This window comes from Chlorocebus sabaeus, chromosome 9 (genome assembly GCF_047675955.1).
Source record: "Chlorocebus sabaeus isolate Y175 chromosome 9, mChlSab1.0.hap1, whole genome shotgun sequence".
Lineage (NCBI taxonomy): Eukaryota > Metazoa > Chordata > Mammalia > Primates > Cercopithecidae > Chlorocebus > Chlorocebus sabaeus.
Window position 1 is genome coordinate 15,703,981 of NC_132912.1, and position 22,818 is coordinate 15,726,798.

Sequence of the window (22,818 nt, forward strand, 5' to 3'; positions counted from 1 at the left end):
AGAGCAGCCTGGCCAACATGGTGAAACTCCATCTCTACTAAAAATACAAAAATTAGCCAGGCGTGGTGGCCGGCACCTATAATCCCAGCTACTAGGGAGGCTGAGGCAGGAGAATCACTTGAACCCAGGAGGCAGAGGTTGCAGTGAGCTGAGATCACGCCACTGCACTCCAGCCTGGATGACAGAGTAAGGCACCGTCTCAAAAAAACAAAACAAAACAAAAACAAAAAACAAAACAAACAGGGGCCTGGACTTAACGTTTGACATTTGAACTTGCTTCTACTACATAATAGCTGTATAATCTTGGGCATGTTACTTAATTTATTCTTATCTATAAAACAGGGATAGTGACAGCAGCTTTTCTATAAGGCTGTTATAAGAATGAAATACATTCAGGAACTCAGAGGATTACTCAGCTCATAGAAGTTGTTCAATAAATGTTAGCCACATCAATTATTATTGTCTCAGTTATTATTAAGCCTCAATTTTTATTAAGTCTCAATTATTATTTGAAGGATGAGTGAAAAGAAGTGAAAATAAGTAAGATAGATAAAGAGGATGAGGGAGCAGAGTTAGTGTGTTGGAAGGAGAAATGGCTGGAACAAGCTCTCTGTGTCATTACAGGTATGGAAAAGGAATTCAAGCTGGCCGGAAGCGTCAGCATTTAGCGATGAGGCTGAGGAGGCAAGTGGGAGTGATATGATCAAGGGCCTTATGCGTTATCTGAAGGATTTGGATCTTATCCTCAAAGCAATGGGGAGCTAGCAAGGATTTGAAGAGAGTGCCATGCTCAGATTTGCGATTTAGAAAGATGGATTTTTTTTTTCTAGGTTAGAGGTAACAAGTTGGCAAGATGAACTAGGAAGACTGTTGCAATAATCTGGGCAAAAGATCATGCCAGCCTGGATGAAGGTGGTGATGGTGGCTGTTGGATGGACTCAGTCCAGAATCTCTTTAGTTCATATCCTTCTCTCCATCCAACTGCTACTGTCATCACCCTCATCCAGGCTGGCATCACTTTAGGTGTTAGAAGCCAGGAGATGCTGGTGTCATTCTCATACATACAAAATGAAAGGGAAGCTGGATGTGGTGGCTCACACCTGTAATCTCAGCACTTTGGGAGGCCAAGGCTGGGGGATCACTTGAGGTTAGGAGTTCAAGATCAGCCTGATTTCTACTAAAAATATTAAAATTAGTCAGGTGTGGTGGTGGGCGCCTGTAATCCCAGCTAGCTGGGAGGCTGAGGCAGGAGAATCACTTGAACCAGGGAGGCAGAGGTTGTAGTGAGCCAAGATCATGCCACTGCACTCCAGCCTGGGCAACAGAGCAAGACTCCAATAAAAAAAAAAAAAAAAAGAAGAGGGGTGTGAGTGGGAAGACCGAAAGTCTAGATACAGACATGCTGAAGGTGAAGCAGCTGTGAGAGATTGAAGAAGAGATGATAACAGGTCCCTAGAATCACCACATTCACAGAGACAGAAAGTAGAATGGTGCTTACCAGGGCCTGGGGAAAGGAACAATGGGGAATTATTTTTAAGGGTTGCAGAGGTTCAGTTTGGGATGATGAAAAAGGTCTGGAGGTGGACAGTGGTGATAGTGGCACTACCATGTAAATATAATGTCACTGAACTGTACACTTGAAAATGGCTACAATGATAAATTATATCTTATGTGTATCTTACTACAATCATAATGATGATCATGATGATGAATATAAAACACATACACCTTTTTCACAGAAAAATTAAGGAGAAAAATCACCAAAAGTAAATATAAAGGCTGGCTCAACTAAGGTTTCTGGAGCAAGAGATAATAAAAGACAAATGTTTTCAACAAAAGAATAGCCAACCTTACAATCAGATAATGCCTAATATTTTTCCCCTTGAGGAAAAAATGGTTAAAATATGTTGAACTGAGTTGACATCAAAAGGTATACAAACCTCAAACTGTGTCAAAACAAGGAAGAAATTAGAATGTGGCTTAGTCACGTAAAATTCAAAGACTGAGGGAAGTCTCTGCCAAAGGGAAATTGACGGAGAAAAAAGTAGTGAAGGGATCATTCGAGATTACAGATAATGTCCCTTGTAATGTTTACAGCCAAAGATAGAATCCTAAGTGCTCTCCTGTATTTTCTATGCAACAAAACCAACAGTAAACTGGATGTTTTGCTAAAAGAACACTTTAGAATAGGTCCTTTGTTGAGCAAAGTCGGGGGTGGAGTGACAAGAAGGGAACTGAAATAAAAATATGAGTGGAGCTCCAGAATATTAAAAACAAAACACACTCAAACTTCGTTTTTGTTTGTTTAATGCATTATCTGCATGTATCTGTAGGCGACATTTTTCTGTTTTTGCTTGTAGAGATTTTATTACAAAATGACATCTTCAAATCAAAGTGGTTATTAAACACCATTTTTATAAGTTGTGTGTGTAATTACTCCATTTATTCTTACTTATTTATTTTTATCTTAAAGTGACTTTAATAGAGAAATGAAGAAGATTTAAAAAAAAAAAATCACATAATTGGCCAGGCAAGGGTGGCTCGTGCCTATAATATCAGCACTTTGGAAGGCCAAGATGGGTGGATCGTTTGACCCCATGTATTCAAGACCAACCTGGGCCACATGGCAAAACTTCCTCTCTACAGAAAATACAAAAATTGGCCAGGCGTGGTGGTGCACACCTGTAGTCCTAGCTACTCAGGAGGCTGAGATGATGGTTTTGCTTGAGCCCAGGAGTTGGAGGTTGTAGTGAGCTATGATCACACTGCTCCACTCCATCCTGGGCAACAGAGCAAGACCCTGTCTTAAATAAATAAATAAATAAATAAATAAATAAATAAATCACACAAAACAAAAAACAAACAAAAAAACACAATTAATTCAAGAAAGAAAAAAATGGGATGATTATAAAAACTACTTACTGGAGAAATTAGGGTTTATATTGATTTTCATGTTTGAAATAGCAGGGAAATGAAAGCTGAGTGGAGAGTTGCAAATACTCTTGAAAAGAAATGGAATGTTTTTTTCTATCTATCCAACCTCACTGTTAACATGGAAGAGTTAAGAATAATTTAGGACTATTTTTTAGAAAACTACTTTATTAAGATATGACTAACATACACAAAACAGCAGGACATATTTAATGTATAACATGTGATGACTTTGGAGCTTCTTTTTTCCTATATATTTCTTCAACAGAAACTCATAAGGATTTTAAACCAGTGTTAAAGATGCTCTATCATTACTCATCTGGATTTTAATTTTTTTTGTTTTTTACTAAGAAGGATTCAACTAAAACAAAAAGAAATCATGAGACTAGAAATGTGAATAGAGAATTTTATATTCCCTAAGTTTTTAAATGTCTTTAAAATACCAACATCACAACAACAGTTTGTTAACATCTCTTTAGAAGAATCAGTTTTCATTACAGATTATTCAATCATTAAAATGGATGAGGTCCTCAGGGGGTGTGGTATTTGGAAACTAGTAGACATTTAATACATTTAAGCTAAATGAACAACATTATCAGCAAGTATTTAAGGAGCACCTACGCTACACCTCATCCTGTGAAGAAAACGTGACACTTGGGATTTACCCTTAATTGTGAGTTTGTATATTTCTGACACTGAGGGGCTTTCTATGTTATTCTACAATGTATTTATAATGGTTTTCTAGACCAAGTGATTAAGGACACTGCAGAACTGGAGGATGCTTTGAATGGGAAGATTCATGTTCTGATAAGGAAAGGGAAGACTATAAATAGCATTGTTGTCATTTAAACAAATAGTGGCATTGAGGAATGGCAAATGAGGAAGACCAGGCTCTTCCTGGTCATAATTCTGACAAGGTGGACCAAGAAGAAAGGGGAAGGACCTTGTTCCCCTTCCGGTGCCCGTCCAAGCTGTTATCAGTGCTGAGCAGGGATTGGTTGGACCTTCCTCCCTAACCAATAAGGAAAACCAGGCTTCCTGACATGTGTTTGAAACTGAAGGAACTCAACGCAAGGCTAGAAAAGCCAGTGAAGACAGGGAATTAGCTTGGGAGTTTAGCTTTTTGATCGCATTGGTAAGCTTCTTCGTTCAGTCAGTCTTGTTCTCTTTTTTGCCTTAGCTCTCAATCTTTGGCCAATTTATCTTTGCACTACGGCAAAGAAGATACTAACACTGTGTAAGCCTCCCCCCCACCTCCATGGCTCATTGCTATGGTGATTTAACAAAAGAAGGTATCATTTTACTGTCTTTTATTGAGGAAGAAACTCTCAGCTAAGATGGCCCTTCTTAACGTTTACTTGACTTCAAAAATATACTTAGCTCTTGACTTCAAATAATTTGCAGGCATTACCTTGTTGTTGCGTTCGATCCCAACATAATCTGCCTCTTCTGGTATCATTACAAAGAGTTCAGCTTCATATGCTCCTTCCCCTTCATTTCTTGCATTTATTATGAGCATAAGGTGATTTTCATCTCCAATGATTACCTGATGCTTATCTCTAAAAATGCAGTTTAAAAAGAAGTATTAGGTACTCTACTTCTTGGCTTTGTGAATATTTTATTTAAGGATTTATTAAGGAGGAAAAGAAAAATGGCAAATGCAAAAAAAGAAGATGGATCATCATGAAGAGATGGTAGGAAGAGGCAAGATAATCATCTCTGGGTAAAAAGGGCAGGAAAACATCTAGTAGTGTGTTGGTAAATGTTTAACAACCAGTTCTCAAAAAAAAAAAAAAAGAAAAAGTATTGATTTATAACATTTTCAGATTCCAATAGTGTAAATCCATGCACCGTGGTCAATTTCAAGCTACCAACATATTTAACAATCTACCAACAAAATTCCTGCAAATTTAACATTTCACTTACAAGCCAAAATGAAGCAGCTTCAGCGCTTCACTGAAAACATACATTAGGAAGAAAATGGACAATGAAATAAAAAGAAGAGAGGTGGTTTAGAAATTAAGAGGGAGAGATTAATGCAAAGGAAATAATGAGACGGAAGAAGTAGGCAGATACGATAAGATCTTAAATCACTGATAGAGGATTTCAAGGTATTTTGAAGAAACGTAGTTCACTTAGAACTGCAAATCAAACCAATATTTGGAAATACCTATTGTACTTTTTAACTTTACTCAAAGCGATTGCATTTGAAGTTGGTAAATTATGAAATCTGGGGGAAATCCCTCTGAAAAGTTACCAAGTACATTCCAAACACTGGCAGTGAGATAGTTCCTGGGAGGGAAAGGAGCACAAATCTGTTTCTTGACCATAGGATGTTTTATATCCTAGTCCACGTCTTCCCATAACAGAATACAGTGCAATTTCCAGTGCTGGAATGGGGGCGTCCATTACTGGCAACTGTGAAGCCCTTTGATTCTTTTCAATTTTGTGACACCTTCTGCTTTACTCCATAGAGTGCTATTTAAGTATTTGTTCAGTAAGTTAACACTAATTTTGTTCTGACAGTTTTAAGGATGCCTTTGAGTCATGGGGTGCTGGAAAGAAAGTTTGGTTGAAGGTGTAGATGGAACTTGCCTGTCTGAATCCTTCGTCTACTTGACTGAGGCAAGTAAATATAACCCGAGCCACCCCATCAATAAGTTTACTTTCAACAAAAACTTTTTTTTTTTTTCAGTTTTGCTGAAAGATGAAATGGCCCAGGCAAAATCTTAGGGTGTGTCATTTGACACCAATGCCAAATAACTGACCCAAACCACAGGCTAACCCGAAGTGTAGCCAAGCTCAAGAATTTCACGCAGCATACTTTTGGTGGTCATTGGAAGTGTATACTTTCTTCAGAGAACCTTTAAATAAATACCTCTAATTCCATTACATAGAATGCACACATTTAGTTATTTAAACTTACGGTCTAGCTGACAGCTTCAAGTCAGGAACACACAGATTGTCTTCTCCACAGTCCACTAGAATGTGAGCCTGTGTTGTATAAACACACATCAGGAACAATCCAGGAAAATCTGAATCACACCCTTTTTCTTGAAAATTCTGAACGGTGCCACAAATGGAACCAGAGCTTTCGTCTCACTATGCATGACTCTACCCAAGCCAATAGCCTACATTTCATGGCGATCTCCCAATATAGGCCACTTTACATAATAGCCCAATTCCAATGCACTCCGATATATCTGTAAAGAATGCAACTCTGGCAATGGCTTGAGGATTACAGGCTGTATTGCTTCCATTACAGCCACATTTTGAACAAATTAAATCTTGGTTGCACAAGAGGAAAGGCTTCTGAAAAACACAATCATGCAGTGTTTCAGGAAACATGGTAAGAAAACTCCCAAATGTTCCGTGTCTGCATGCAGAAATAAAAATGAAAGGAGCTGGCTTTAGTCTTAAAGCCAAAAGAACGACACCCCAGAGAGCCTGCTTGAGAAAATACCATCAAAGACCGCAAAGGACTTACCTGTTCACTAACAACATTTTCCCTGTAGTAGTTCAATATTGGTTTCACTTCCAGGCCTTCCTTAAAGGTGGATTCGTCCAAACTGTAATTCAAACTAATGTTGATTGGAGATAATTTATCTCGGAATTCAGTTTCATCCTAGGAAAAATAATCACAAACTCAACAGAGGCTCCATGAAATAGCTGCAAGGTGTCAGTCTGCCAAAGTCAGGCAACACTGGAATTTACTCAATGAAAGTGAATGATGAAATAATTATCTTTGCAGCAGGCTTAGATGGAGGCTGATTTATGTGGTACATAGTTGCCAGCATACCTAATATACGTGCAGTGATGAAATCATTTAGAGCTGCGGCTTCATTGCAATATGCTTCTGGAGCCAATCTTTGGGTTCTCCAGACCTTCAACAACTCATGCAGAATTGGTCAAGTTGCAAAGTAAAAGATTACGCTTGTATACCATAAATGTCACAAAAACCACCATGAATTTGGACTTTTGTTTTCGTGAGGTTGCCAGAATTTATGAGTTCTCTCTTGGGGCTCAGAAGAAGAAAACATCTTGATTCTCTTCCTCTCATCATCTTTTTAAGCCCTTGCCTGCATGAACTGCAGAACACCTTCAGGACATTTGAAGTTCTCTTGGAAAAAGAAACAGAACTCCTTTAGTAGGGAGGGGTAAGTACCAAACAGCAAGCACTAAACACACGGTGGATATGTCACCCTTCAATTGTATGCCAATCAAGGGTCAGGTATCCAACTTTTCATTCTTGAGTGTGATTGTAATCAGTGATCTTCCCTAGGATGGTCCTTGCTAACTAAGCCCCCTAATGGAAAAGAGAAATTGAGACAGTTATCACAACCTCACAACTGGCAAGGTGAAGGTAGGTAATTGTGTTATAAATAATTTTACTTTTTAAATTTTGGTAGGTTTTGAAGTCATTGTGAAAATGCATTACTTTAAAGAAGATAATTATAAATTACTTCTAATAAAAGCTTTGAATGTCTAAATGTTTTCCTGAGTTGGCTCTGAAATGTGCATTGATAAAATCTAACAAGACATACTCACATAGGAGAAAAATTCACATAAATTATGTTGCACTTTTATGTTTTTTGGGGAGGAGGTGGGTAGAAATGAAAACCATGTGAACTGAATGCCATTATAAAGATTTTGTTCAAAATGAAAAGAAGCCTTAGAAATTAATAGCAACACAACATCAGGTTAGTTGAAGTCAGGGTCAAGAGGAGAGTATTTGGCCCTAAAATAAAGTTTCCTGCTATGAAAATGAAAACAGACGGATGGGGGTCTATGCAGACAAATATGATGGTTAAATGGAGAAAAATGGTTGGAATTCGGATATGAAGGTGAGAGGCCAGAGAAGTCTTTCTGGCATACTTACTCGAAGGTAAACGATGAAATCCTGGCACTGGTGGGATTTCTGCCCTTTTATCACAAGAGGGAAGACACGATGAGCCTGATGGTTATCAAGGAAGAGTGTCCGTTTAATGGCTCCTTTCTGTTTCAGGGAATCTAATTGCACCTCTGCCATCAAGACTAAAGAACAGAAGTAAAGTAGAGAAAAAGTATTCAGTGAACACAGTGCTCTATCAGAGAGATGAATTTCCATTTCAAGTTGCTTATTCAAGAAACATTTATTTTTCATAGTTGAGATCAAGCATGATAGATGAACTGGAAAAATTTTATAACATACTCTCCAAGCTAAAAATGTTTTATAATGGTTTTATAAAAGTTGTTATTCTCCCTATAATTACATGTTCTTATAAATAATAGTATTACCAAGTACTGAAGTAATATTTATGTAGAAGGTTCCATATATGCAATAGACATCTTGATATTCCTCAAGGGTTCTTTCATTTTATATGGTCTGTGTAGAGAAATGGTTACTGTTCAACTTTCTTAGTATAGCATAAGAATGTAAAAATGAAAACGTGCTTACCTATTGTGTTTGAAATGCTCTGGCCTGCGACAGATGCACATACTCTTAAAGAAAAGCTATAGAAAATAATAATCAGTAATGTATTGGTTAATAAAGTTCTGAATCTAAAGTAGAAGCCTTCCTTTACCTCATCCCAGATAATGAATATCATTTTCTCTATATATTTCTAATTATACACACACACACACACACACACACACGCGCACACACACACACCCACCCCTTCTACCAGTTAGTCTCAACACTAATACAATTAAGAAAAGTGACATTATCATTACATGGAAGGTAATACTGGAAAATAGTACAGGAGGTTAACTGATTTAATCAATTGCTCAATTAATCAATTACTTGTTGCTTTTATTCAATGAATACAAGTGAGTATCTTCCATGTGCCAAGGAGAGAAGAATTAGGCAGCACAGCAAGAAGATAGCTAGAGGTAAAATCTGGAGGTGAGTAAGAATCTGGACCCATTTGAGAAAATTGAAGAAATTCAGTGTAGTCGGGGCACTGAGCAAGATGGCAAAGTTGTAGGAGACAAGGCTGGCTTGGTGGATCGGTGAGGAACAAGGCTTTGAAAGTCATGCTAAAAAGTGCAGATTTAATCTTCAGAAGCATGGAGCACATGGTATGCTTAACTTAAAAGACCCACTCTGCTTGGAGGGAGATGGAATTTGGCAGAACCTTGCTACAGTTGGGGTAAGACTAGCGGTAGAGACGAGAAGAGGGAGAGGAGAAAGAGAAATAGGAAGCTTAGCATGGCTGTCTCAAGCTAGGTAGGCACAATGATACAGGAATAAAGACAATCAAGAGAAGGCAGATGTCCATGAGAGACACTTTGGAGTTGTGCCTTGAACACGTGATGACTACCATTCAAGGCAATGTCTGCACTGGCTTGTAGGTTGATCTGCACTTGGCTTTGGTCTGTGGCTACAGATGGAATGAGAGATGGCTGACTCCCTGGCTGCCTTTGCTGAATGAATGTGCTCACCTCTCCCTGAAAAATTCCAAGCCCTAACAGCCATCACTAGAGATGGGGCCTTTTCTCGTTTCTAGGAAAGTGAAAATATAAGAAAATACTTAAGTAGGGTTTAATGATGATCATAAACTTTTTACCAGTAAAATACCATAGTATGATTTGGGTATTTCTACAGAATTCAAAGGGAGTAAATAATCCCCAATCATACTTTAATTCTGTGTCAGCTTCCTGTGTCAAATATAATGAAAAAGTGTCACATCTGGGATTCATCTATCTACCGTGACCTCAGTCAACGTCTCCCCTCAGGGTAAATAATTTGCCACATACCATTAAGCCAAAAGTTTCCTGAAATGTCTATGTTATTATAAGTGTTTATTCCGCTTCCCCAGAGAAATCACTGATTCCAACTCGCTTCTGCTTCAATTAGAATTATTCAAGAAAGACGAAGAATTAATCACGTCTTTCAATTTTGTAGTAAACCTGGCTTTCAAAATTAGAATTTTTCTGTGTTCAATCTTTTTGGAAGTATTTGGGTGTATGTTCAATCGGCCAATGATCTTTTTTTCTATTCATCATTAACTGTGTAGACATAGGCCAATAAAATATATTCCTATTTGTAATGAAATTATCAACATATATATTAAAATCATTTTAGATATAGCATTTTTAATACAAACAATTCAAAAGCAATAACACATTTTTAAAAAGGAATAAAGTTATGCAAATGAATATCTTTTTTTTTTCTTATGAGATGGTGTATGGTTGATAAATGATGTTATCAGCTAAAGGGTTACTATTTATTTATGAGTTACATGTCAGTATAAATCTCTGTTTCTTTCTCGGCTCTCTCTTTCTGTTATCTGAATATCATTAGCAACTGGATGAATTAAACTTTTTTTCATACAAGTGTAATATCACTGCTACAATGTGCTGCATTCTCAATAATAGTACTCCAACCTAAACCTGCCAGTTCATAGATCACTTTAGTGGAAAAGAGTCTGTCAAGTCATAATTTTTCAAACACTCTGTTCTGATCTATAAAGAAAATTTCAAGATTTTACAGTAGTGCGTTGATGTGCTCATTCTGAATTTAGAAAAACATATATACTATATTATATGTAAGCACACATACATCATGGGTCATATAGAGTATAGAATTAGGATCACTTGAAGGTCTACAGCTAATTACAAAGTATACTTGGGTCATTAGGGAAAGCTGTAAACTTTGATTAAATTAGAATTAAAATTTCAAACTAGAAATATTGGTCATTTTCACTATGGCCCATTAGTCTAAATAGGTCTGATTGGAACAAAAAAACCCCATGAAAACAACCCAGGTCCCTTATTACATAAGTTCTAAATTAAACTGTTTATGGACAATGCTTTTGATATGGCCAGAAGGCTAGTCCCAACCCAAGCATGGTTGGAATAATGGTTCTGCGATGTGACTGTGCTCATAGCAGTCTATGATGAAGAGAAAATGAGATAAAGGTGAAACATGATTTAAAAGTACAAAGCAATTCATTTTACATTCTCTTCAGTTTTCAATCCTATTTCAGTGATAGCAAATAGCAGGTCTCACATAGTCACTCACATCCGACAAGTTTTTTAAATCAGGTTGGACAAGTGGGTAATTACTCACGTTTACATTTCTAAAATGAAATATTGCGCTAGTTTTTCCTTTTTATAAGTGGTTAGTCGCCAATTATATTAATATTTATTGAGCTGGCTTTTTCCCCCTTTTTCTAACTTAGAAATCCCAATCAAAGATAGTCACTTTATAAAACTACACTGCTGTTTGAAAGACACAGAAATCCACATCGATGGAAGTGAAGAACTGTTTGCCAAGTAGAGTTTATGTGATAGTTTTCAGATGTGTGATATAAGATTATATCAAATACAGATACAAATAACAGCAGAGAAAATCAACAGAGACCTTTCAATCATTTTGGAAAAAGTAAATTAAGTTCCCAAAATAAAGAAAAAAGAGAATCAAAGAAACACATTCTAGACTGAACCAGCTGTTAACTTTCTGTCTTCTGAGACTCTGAGGCATCATTCACAAATTTTGCATGTGAAAATAAGACCTCTTCCAGAAAAATGTATGCAATAGAAACAAATATAATTGTAAAGGGATATACGTTTGTCCACATAACAAACTGCACTTTAACTTAATAATATGATTAAATGCAGTAAGAAAATGGCTCATGAAAAGACAGACATTTAGACAGACATTTTCTTGTTAAAAAATAATATTCTTTCCATGAAACCAAACAGAACTATTAATCTGGTGAAAAACAAAACAAAACACCAAAACTTCAATCTTATAAAAATATCCATTAAACTAAAAACCCTTAGAAGCAATTATCTATTTCAAAACAACAACATTCTATATCAGATTGTACTACATGTGCTTAAAAGAATTCAGCTTAGAAGTCCATTCTGTTATGAAGGTGTGAACATGAGCCTGTTTGGTGGGAAATACTGAAGTTTTAATATTCATGAACAAGTAGCAACTCTCACAGTTCATTGTTCATTTAATCATGCATGGGTAAGGATAAATGCTGGCTCTCCAACATATTTTCTCAGATCAGGTTTTCATTACACTATTTTACGACTTTAAACCATTTTAAAATGTGCCCAAGGCATTTTCCAACTCTTTTCAAAAGCAGTTAAAGAAGAAGACGTGCTCCCGCCACACTCCCCAGCTCCCAGCAATAGGATGTTTTTCAAAGAATTCTTCAGGGTCCTCTAAGTCCCCACTCTCTACCCTTAAAAGCTTTGACTCCAGTATGAACTCCTGTCAAAAGGCCATCAACAACATGTTAAAATTGGCTGGAAATAACTTCTCTGGGTCAAGAGTGGTTAGTTCTGCAATTCTGACATTCTCAGAAACCAAAAATACTGTCTGAGTTAGACCACGTCTCCTGAAAAATAAGGGCAAAATATTAAACACCTCAAGGATTTGTTGATCCTTCAGAGGGTATACCCTGAAGGTATTAACCAACATAGTGACTTCTAACCCTGGAGGACCTACGTATTGAGAAACTAAGTAGTATTTTCTTGAGCTGTGTTACAGTCAAGTTCCATCTTGTACTCCCATCAGATGGCTGACAAAATTCAGAAGGAACACTTTCAGAAGCTGTATCAGACAGCTTTTGAAAGTCCAAGCAAAGCCTCCATCATCCAGGCAAAAGGAATAATTCAATCACTATTCTTAATGATGAACATAAAAATACAGTTTATGGCACAAAAATCTTTACTTGTATAATGTGTTCCTTCTATCTAGTTGTGCATGCTAAGTTACAAAACTGTTATCTGTTGTCAGCATAGAAAACCCAGTAAATTAACCCGGTAAATTGACTAGTTAGAAGAGGGACATCGGCTGGGCATGGTGGCCTATGTCTGTAATCCCAGGACTTTGGAAGGCCGAGGCAGGCGGATCACCTGAGGTCAGGAGTTCGAGACCAGTCAGACTAACATAGTGAAACCCCGTCTCTACTAAAAATACAAAAATTAGCCAGGCATGGTGGTGGGTGCCTGTAATCCCAGCTACTCGGGAGGCTGAGACATGAGAATAGCTTGAACCTGGGAGGTGGAGGTTGCAATGAGCCGAGATTGTGCCACTGCCCTCCAGCCTGGGTGACAAAGTGAGACTCCATCTCAAAAAGTAAATAAATAAATAAGACATTATATGAGCCTGAAAAGCAGTATCTATAAGCATATGCCAAAAATGTAAGAGTGTAGGTATTTTGTTATATTTTTACCTCGGTTAGTGTTTATTTTAGCACACCAAGAATCTAAGAGCAATCTCCAAGATTTGTTTCACTGGGAATTTCCCCAAATGTTTTTACACTTCTCCTCTCACCTAGAGCCTGCAGATTAGACAAGTAGCCTTTGAATGGTAAGTCGATAGCCAAAGATCAGCACCATATGATAGGTTCTCTTGAAAGACGAACTCCTTGCTACTCAAACTTGGGCCACAGACCAGCAGCAGCAGCATCTCTTGAAGCATTTTTCGAGAAATGCAAAATCTAGGCCCCACCCCAGACTTACTGAATCCAAATCTGTGTATTTCACAAGATACCCAGGTGATGTGAATTCACCTTGGAGTTTGAGAAGCACTGGACTAACTCACCAGGCTGCAAATGTCATAGAGTCTGGAATCTGGCAAGTTTTATTTTCAAGATTGACAATCATTGGGTGCAGCAGAAGCTGGGCATCTACCGTCACAACCGGTCTTGCTCTGCAGGGAGAAAATGCAGGTTTTGTTTGAATAAACCACAAAGGTGATAGGCGGGCAGAAGCCCACTTCACTGCATACTGAACTCAGTAGTAGACAGAATACTTCAGAGGCCATTGCCAACATTCTCAGCATTTGTGCCAAGAATTCTGCTCACTGCATGAACAGGTAGGTACCACACTCAGCTAATTACCTCAAAGCACATCTGGAAGCACACAAACACAAATAAAGAGTGCTGTGGGTCTGTCAAGCAAAGTTGCATACACAAATCTAATTTCTTGATGAAGTGGGCCCCCAGTATTATGGCAATATTGCTGTGAAATATTGCTTGCCATCTGCTAGGATATCTACATCCGTATCTGATAAAACACATCATCTTATAACCATTTGTGTTTGTGAGTACTTGAAGTCTGCAACTTTTCATTGGTAATTTTAATTTTGTGAGTACTTGAAGTTTGCAAATTATCATTGATAATTTTTAAATTTCCATTGATAGTTTTCAAGTTGAGCTTTGCAAATTTAGCTAAATACACGAAGGTGGGTTTGCAGAATAATTCTGTACTTCAGCCAGAGAAGTGGTTCTCCATCCTGACTGCACAATATAATCACCTAAAGAGCTCTAAAACAAATTCTATGCCCAGGCCCTGCCAGAGCAACTGAACCAGAACTTATGGGGTAAGGATCAGACATTGGAATTTTAAACAAACTCTCCAGATAATTCTAATATGTAGCCAAATTTGAGGAGAGAGACTGATAGAGAATAAGTAATTCAATTGCAGCCATCCAGACGAGAATAACAAAACAAAAAAGTATTAATAAATCATGGGGGAAGGAAATGGAGCAGATTTTAAAGCTTGGTTCCAAGATATGATCATTGGAAGCCAAAGTCCCCAAATGACAGGGAGAAATGAAGCCATGTTGGGTAAGTTTCCCCCCAACAATAGGAACGGCTGTGTCTCAGGGCAGAATGGGTTTACAGCACTGCTTTAAACAATAAGCAATGGGCCTGCTGGGATTTCTCCTAAGTTCCTTCATGCCACTTCTCTGTATTTTGTTACATAATTTTGCTTTCAATACTGTGTTAGTTCCACTCCTTGGAAAAGCAGATGATAAAACGGAACTAGGTATGCAAGAGATGTACTGGGGTCAAACATCTATGAGAAAAAGTGGGGAGAAAGTGGAGGGGGCTGGGAGTTCTGATCCCTGGAAGGATCAAGGGAAGGACAGAGGACTGGATAAGAAAGTTCTGGCCTGGGCAATGGAGAGTCATTGATCCAAATTTGCCCATGAGAGCAGTTCCATGTCTTGCAAGAACAGGCCTGCATTTGTGTTCTTGTTGTGTTGGCTAATTGTCTGGGAGCAGCTCATGGAAAACACAGCCTTGGCATGAAAGTGGCAGATTGGAAGCAGAGCAGCTGAGCCCTATGCCCATTCTGCTGCACCAGCTCTGAGTGGTGTACTCCACGGCCACCGCAAACCCAAGCCCCATACTTCAGACACCTCGAGGGTTTCGACTGTCTGATTCTCTAGAACCTTAAGTGGGACATGATTGGTACAAATCAACCCTCTTTGAGTTTGTCTTGGGACTGATGAAGGGATAACCTTAGAATCTCTCTGAGAGCCGACTAAGTTAGCACTATGCACCTAGTACACCCAGGTATGCCCTCGGCCTTTTGTCTTGATATTCTAACCTAGTGTCTTGAACTCTCATAAAACCTTTTTTTTTTTTTTTTTTTTTTTTTTTTTGAGATGGAGTCTCTCACTCTGTCTCCCAGGCTGGAATGCAGTAGCACAATCTCTACTCACTACAGCCTCCACCTCCCGGGTTCAAGTGATTCTCGTGCCTCAGCCTCTCGAGTAGCTGGGATTACAGGCGTGCACCACAATGCCTGGCTAATTTTTGTATTTTAAATAGAGATGGAGTTTTGCTGTGTTGGTTAGGCCGGTCTCAAACGCCTGACCTCAAGTGATCTGCCCACCTAGGCTGCCCAAAATGCTGGGATTATAGGCATGAGACACTGTGTCCTGCAATAAAAAAAATTTTTTTTTTTAAAGAAGCTAAAGTTGAGCACCACCTCTCTCCCAGTTACTATTCTGTGTACGCCACATGCATATTCTCACTGAACCCTTTGAACAAAGGTAACCTTATAAATATTGTTTTTATCCTTCTTTTACAGACCAGAAATCTGAAACTCTGAAAGTGATAAGAACTTGCCCAAGATTACAAGTCAGTGAGTGTATGGGATGTCCAGGCTTGGAATCCATAGCTGTTGTGTTTGAACTGTTTTCAATACTTGCCTTTGGAGGCTACCAACTCCTGGAATGTTCTATTCCCTAACTTAGTGTCCAGTTTGATTATAGAAGCCAGGATAAATAGTAACATTCTTCTACCCTGCACTGCTTATTTATAAGTGAACATTTCAATGCATTTCCAAAGCAAAGAGAATAAATCAAATACAGTAAGATCTAAAAAGTGGGTCATTTTATATGATCTGCTTCATTTTCATATCTTATTTAACATTATGTTCGTAAAATCTGGAAGTTCGGTCATGCAGTATGAGAGTAAAAATGCAAAGAAAAGGAAGCGTGAGAGCAAAAAATACCTCTAGACTTTAAAAAGAGCATCTAAGTATTCACCAGAATAAATCACTGGAATGTGCTCTTTAAAGCAAAACTAACAAGAAAATGTATTTGAAACAATGAGAAAAACATTTGAATGCTATCAAAAACGTACCTGTAAACAGCGACTTTTCCTGTTCCAAATGCACCCACAATCAAATCTTAAAAAGACAAAAACACAGAACGCATGCATGAATCGTACAGAAACAATTTACTAAGTTCAAAATCGTGAGTAGCACATAGAATACCCCGACGTGCTGATGGTACGAGAGCCACAAAATTAGAAGAGAAGTCACACCTTTCTTAAGACATTTTGGAAAGGATGTTGGAGCTTCGCTATAATCAACTTGATAAAACGTCCATCGGTAGATCTCAAACCCCTCTGTGCTTAGGAAGGTCAATTTCTAGAAACTCATTATCACATCACTTTTCCTATCCTCCAGGTTCAAAGCACATACCCCCAGGGAAGGAAAAGAGGAGAGTCAGGTGGCTAGTGTCTGCTAGGTACCAGGCTCACTATACATTTCCTGTTATCACTCTCACCAGCAAATACCCTATGAAGAAGGATTGTTAACCCAGAAGTGGAACATTCTGATTGTCATTTTGACAAACGTTTGCTCTTTACAAATAGTGTGGGTGGTGAGTATACTTCTGGCAAAGCAATCAGTAGTATATAAAATAACTAACATATTATAATGATCTAAAGTAACAACAGCAATTCTAATAAATAGCACATGGAACAACACTGTATGCCAGGAGTCCTTTTAAAGGATTTCCTTTGAATGATTCCTAACAAGAATCAATTTTGCAAATGAGTCAACTGAGACTTATGAAGGCCTAACTATAAATTTCCTAACATCATTCACACAAGTAGGTAAGTGGTGGACCTGGGTGACTGCGGTTGAGCAATCCTGGACTAGGTAAGGGGAAATGCTCAAAATTATTTCAGTGATTGGCTAACATAGAGGTCAAACTGTTGGCTTTTTTTTTTTTTTTTTTTTTTTTTTTTTTTTTTTTTTTTTTTTGAGACAGAGTCTCGCTCTGTCGCCTTGTCTGGAGTGCAGTGGCACGATCTCGGTTCACTGCAAGCTCCACTTCCAGGGTTCAAGTGATTCTGCTGCCTCAGCTTCCTGAGTAGCAGGTACTACAGGCACACACCACCATGCCCGGCTATTTTTGTTTTCTTTTTCCTGAGACGGAGTCTTGCTCTGTCGCCCAGGCTGGAGTGCAGTGGCGCGATCTCGGCTCACTGCAAGCTCCGCCTCCCGGGTTCACGCCATTCTCCTGCCTCAGCCTCCCGATAGCTGGGACTACAGGCGCCCGCCACCTCGCCTGGCTAATTTTTGTATTTTTTTGTAGAGACGGGGTTTCACCACGTTGGCCAGGATGGTCTCCATCTCTTGACCTTGTGATCCACCTGCCTCGGCCTCCCAAAGTGCTGGGATTACAAGCGTGAGCCACCGCGCCCGGCGGACTTTTCTTAATCTCATTTACAATGGCTGTCCCTGGTAGAAGCAATCAAACACAAATAAAAATGACAATGGCTAAATCTGCAGAGTAAAATTTAGATGTAAGAAAACTGGACCTCCATGGAACCAACCCAAGTGTCCATCAACAGTGGATTGGATAAAGAACATGTTGCACATAAACACCATGGATTACTATGTAGCCATAAAAGTGAACGAAATCATGCCCTTTGCAGCAACATGGATGGAACCAGATGCCATTATCCTAAGTGAACTCAGAATAGAAAATCAAATATTGCATGTTCTCACTTATAAGTGGGAGCTAAAACAATGAGTACACATAGACATAAAGATGCTAGTGATAGCCACTGGGGACTCCAAAAGCAGGAAAGGAGGAAGGGAGATAAAGGTTGAAGAATTACCCACAGAGTCCAATGTTCAATATCTGAGCAATGAGTACACTAGAAGCCTAAACCCCTTTATGCAATATACTCATGTGACAAACATGCACACGTATCCCCTGAATCTAAAACAAATTTAAAAAGAGAAAAAGAAAACTGAACTTGGTAGAAATAAGGGCCACAGAAGAAGACTTACAACAGTTGAAACTATAATTGGTTAATTCTAGCAGAACGGGAATGAAAATAGAAAAAAAACAAAGGTGGAAGGAGGTCCTATTTGACCACTCCATATGGAAACTAATTCAGGAATTAAATTAGTGTAATGAAATTTGCATAGAAAAATGATTTATAGCCGTATTCCCTTGGCATCCACCTTTTGCACATGCGATGTTGAGTGTCAACTTGATCGGATTGAAGGATGCAAAGTATTGTTCATGGGTGTGTCTGTGAGGGTGTTGCCAAAGGAGATTAACGTTTGAGTCAGTGGACTGGGAGAGGCAGACCCACCCTCAATCTGGTGGGCACCATCTAATCAGCTGCCAGCACGGCCAGAATAAAAGCAGGCAGAGGAATGAGGAAAGATTAGACTGGTTCAGTCTTCCGGCCTCCGTCTTTCTCCCATGCTGGATGCTTCCTGCCCTCGAACATCGGACACCAAGTTCTTCAGCTTTGGGACTCGGACTGGCTTCCTTGCTCCTCAGCTTGCAGAAGGCCTATTGTGGGACCTCCCCTTGTGATCATGTGAGTCAATTCTCCTTAATAAACTCCCCTTTATATGTTCAGCAATCCTACTAGTTCTGTCCCTCTAGAGAACCCTGACTAATACACGTACATGTGAACAGAGACAGACTGCAGGTGATTCTCCCCCTGAGGGCTTAGTGTCCCTGGGAATGGTTTTTAGTCAATTACAGGTAGGAATTGGAAAGTGAGTGGCCCAGCTTCCTTATCAGTCAAGTGGGATAGTTGAGGTCTGTTCTCTGACTTTGCTTTCACCAGCCAGATGAGGCCCTGATTGCCCATAGTGGCAACTAGCTTGATGATGATCTTTGTTGTATTCTTCTTTTCCATGTTTCTCTTCTCTACCTTTACCAGTATTTCTCAGGATTTCTTAAAGACACTGCTTGTTTTCTCATCCTTGTCTTAATGCCTGCTCTGGGACAACCCAACCTAAGACACAATAACACTTGTTAAAAAAAAAAAAAAAAAAAAAAAAAGATCTGAAAGTTCTCCAGGTCAAAACCACTGTCAGATGTCTTAGGTTTTATGGATAGAGAATCAGATTCAGTTATTAGACTTGGAATTTGACTCCAGAGCTCCATATTTAAAAACACGTGCACGCTGATGTTCAAATAAGTCGAACAGATGTCATCTAAAGAGTTCTGTATTCATGAAATTAAAGAACGCGTTAAGCGAAGGGATACACCTTGGCCACCTACGACTCATGGAATAAAACATTCTTTTGTCAGGGTTTAAATCTCTGAAGCCAGATGCCAAAATTGCTAAGTTTACCAGTTATTAAAATTATAATGATAAATTATATCAGAATTTCAATTTTTCAACTATTTTTACATGTATTCTTTCTGTTACATTTGTCTCTTCTAGCAAATGAGTGCATTCTTTTTTCTAAATCAGAGAAAAAAAGAGCTACTGATTTGAAGAAACATGAGCTCTGTTCTTCCTGTGTAATTACAAACCCCAATATTTAGACAAGTGTAACACAGGTGGCCCTGGCCTGAATTCATATCTGTTGACATGACACCAGATAGGAGAGCTATTTTATGAAAACTGATTCACGAGGAATTACGTACTTTGTTCTTGGCTCCAAATAAGGTGAAATATTTATTTAATAAGATTAGACATTTTATAAGTAATAGGTGAATTTTAAGAATTGATTCTCTGGAAATGGCAAAGAAAATAAGACTGTAAGCCCTTCCAGGGTAGGAATCTTTATGTGTGCACATCCTCAAATAATCACGGAATGGTATGGGTTGAAATAAATGAAGAAAGAAATAACCTTGGCATGTATGTTACCAGGCACAGTGCCAGATACAGAACATATACTTCATAAATGCTTCATTAAATAGGGAGGATAAGTAATAATAAATTAAGATACTAGAGATGAAGAAAATGAGACAATTAATTAAAACTGACTACCGTCAGCTGCAGCTAGATTCTGCTGGAGTTTTGCATATGTACTTGGAGGTGTTGAGATACACACACACACACAAACACACACACACGTTCCAGATCCTAGAAAGTAATATAAAGTCTCCATCAAAACTAGATTGTCATTATAGGTGAGAATTTGAGGGACACCTTCCCAATGGTAATGAGACATGGGCTTTTCCTTTAGGAACTTTAATTCCTGTGCCTTAGGGTGGGAATTTTTCCTACTCTGGAAAAATAAAATAACTGGCAACACAGGCCACAATTTTCTTCATGAGAATGTGGTCACAGTTATTCAGAGGCCAAGAAAACAGTTACCTACCACAAAAGTATGCTTGCCTTTAGACACTACCTTGGAACTATGCCTGCTAGAAAGAGCCAGAAGTACTTACGCTCTGGAGCTTAAAATTGTCAGATCTCTCCAGGGGAGCAGAATTGATTGGCTGGTTTGTGTTTTGAGTGAATTTCTCTTTTCAAAATATGTGGTTGGTTTTGGAAAGCACTACGCTGCTTCCATCTATACACACATAAGCATAGAAGTTTGTGTATGTAGCATATCTGTTATATATGTGTTCTACTTATATACACATACATTTATATTTATGCTGGAGTGTGTATATTTGTGTGTGTATGTGAAATAATATTTAAATAATACTCAGAAATAATATTTTTTAAATGTTGCATAATTCTGTGCTTAGGCATTTAATAATAATAATCTGGACACAAAGTAATTTCAGGGCTGATATTTGAATTTCTAAAACTTGGAACATTTTTTTCTCCCTTGAGATAACGGGTCTGATACCATTATCTATGTTTACTTCCTTTCTATAAATGCCTTAAGGGCAAGTTGAAAACAAACAAATAAAAAACTTTGCCTTTCTCTATACATAGATACTGAAGCTGGCTTTTTTTTTTTTTTTCTGGAGGAAATAACTGGCAATTAAAATCGGTTCTTTCCTTTCAATCAAAAACTGTTCCCGAAGTGCTGGAGGCCTTTGCTGTTGCCTCACATTGCCTGAGAAACATAGTTTATTTTCTTTTTGGCTTTTGATGGAACAACTGAGCACTTTTAAGGAAACAAAAAGGGGACATTAGCATGAATGCAGGATCAGTTGGCAAGAAAAAAAAACCCTAAGAATGTGAGGTCATAGGAGATGCATTACACCTAAGTTTCGTATTTTATTTCTTGCAAATGGTTATTTTTAAATGAGGAAGAAGAGCCAAGCCTTTAAAGTGGTGCTTGGTTTGCAAGGTCTGATTTCACTAATTTGGGAAGGAAATTTTAGTATTGGAAGAAGCTCTATTTGAAAACATCAGCTTTGTTTTGAGTGTGGATCTGAGGTTTGGATTAGGTGGGCAGGAAACAGTGAAGGGAGGGAGAGTGGAACAGTCACTGTTCCCTGAACAGTCCTAGGGAACAGTCAGGCCAAAGAAGAAGAGGAGGAAGAGCTGACAGTATCAGATTAAAGGATCAGCCAGGCATGGTGGTATACAACCGGTAGTCCCAGCTACTTCAGAGGCTGAAGTGGGAGGCTTGCTTGAGCCCAGGAGTTTGAGATTGCAGTGAGCTATGATGGTGCCACTGCACTCCAGCCCAGGTAACACAGCGAGACCCCACTCAAAAAACAATAGCTGGGCTCGGTGGCTCATGCCTGTAATCCCAGCACTTTGGGAGGCCGAGGCAGGCAGATCACCTGAGGTCAGGTGTTCGAGACCAGCCTGGCCAACGTGGTGAAACCCATCTCTACTAAAAATACAGAAATTAGCCAGGCATGGTGGTGCACGCCTGTAATCCCAGCTACTTGGGAGGCAGAGGCCAGAGAATCACTTGAACCCAGGAGGTGGAGGTTACAGTCAGCCGAGATCGCGCCACTGCACTCCATCCTAGGTGACAGAGCAAGACTCCATCTCAAACAAACAAACAACAACAACAAAAAAGCAAAAAAAGAATCACCCAGAATCAATTCAGGGGAGCAGTCTCTGTGGCCACCCAAGCACCTACACTTCCTAAGCTAAGTCACCTTCTTCCTGCTTCCTTCTTCTCACCTCTCACTCTCATCTTCTTGATAGATACACTAATGTTTATATCTGTTGCCAAAAATGCCATTGGACATCTCCTGGTTTTTTTTTTCTTTGGAATTAAAAAGCATTTACTATTTTAGAATAATTCCAGACAATGAGAATGGCCACCGGGAATTTCCAAACAAATGTGAAACATGGAAGTGTTTATCTTATAGTTGTATAAAAACATTATGATTAATCAAAAGGGAAGACCTCCTTAAACGTGACCAAAAATGTAGAAATCACAAAGGAATTTTAAAATCTAAACTACTTTTATAGCAAAAAACAAAACAAAACAAAACAAAAAACACACACGAGCAAGGTTGAAAGAGAAACAAAAGCAACAGGGTGAAATGTTTATCATGTATATGCCTGATCAAATGTTAATATTTTTCAATGCCTAGAAGAATGTTTGGCACTTGGTAAAAAAAAGAAAAAAAAGTTAACATTTATTATTATGCCTAATCTGTAACAAATTCATACAAATAAATAATAAAACTATAAACATTCTAATAAA

At 38.5% G+C, this 22,818-nt stretch overlaps 1 protein-coding gene across 1 annotated transcript in view; it reads right to left on the minus strand.

Annotated features, from left to right (window-relative positions):
- ITGA8 (integrin subunit alpha 8) overlaps positions 1-22,818 on the minus strand; it is a 205,425-nt gene that overhangs the window by 82,605 nt on the left and 100,002 nt on the right. The window contains exons 14-20 of the mRNA XM_073018751.1: positions 16,323-16,368; positions 13,484-13,591; positions 8,369-8,424; positions 7,811-7,965; positions 6,419-6,556; positions 5,858-5,925; positions 4,343-4,490 (exon numbers count right to left, since the gene is read on the minus strand). Of these exons, the coding sequence (XP_072874852.1) occupies positions 4,343-4,490; positions 5,858-5,925; positions 6,419-6,556; positions 7,811-7,965; positions 8,369-8,424; positions 13,484-13,591; positions 16,323-16,368 (719 nt within the window). The remainder of the gene's footprint in view (positions 1-4,342; positions 4,491-5,857; positions 5,926-6,418; positions 6,557-7,810; positions 7,966-8,368; positions 8,425-13,483; positions 13,592-16,322; positions 16,369-22,818) is intronic.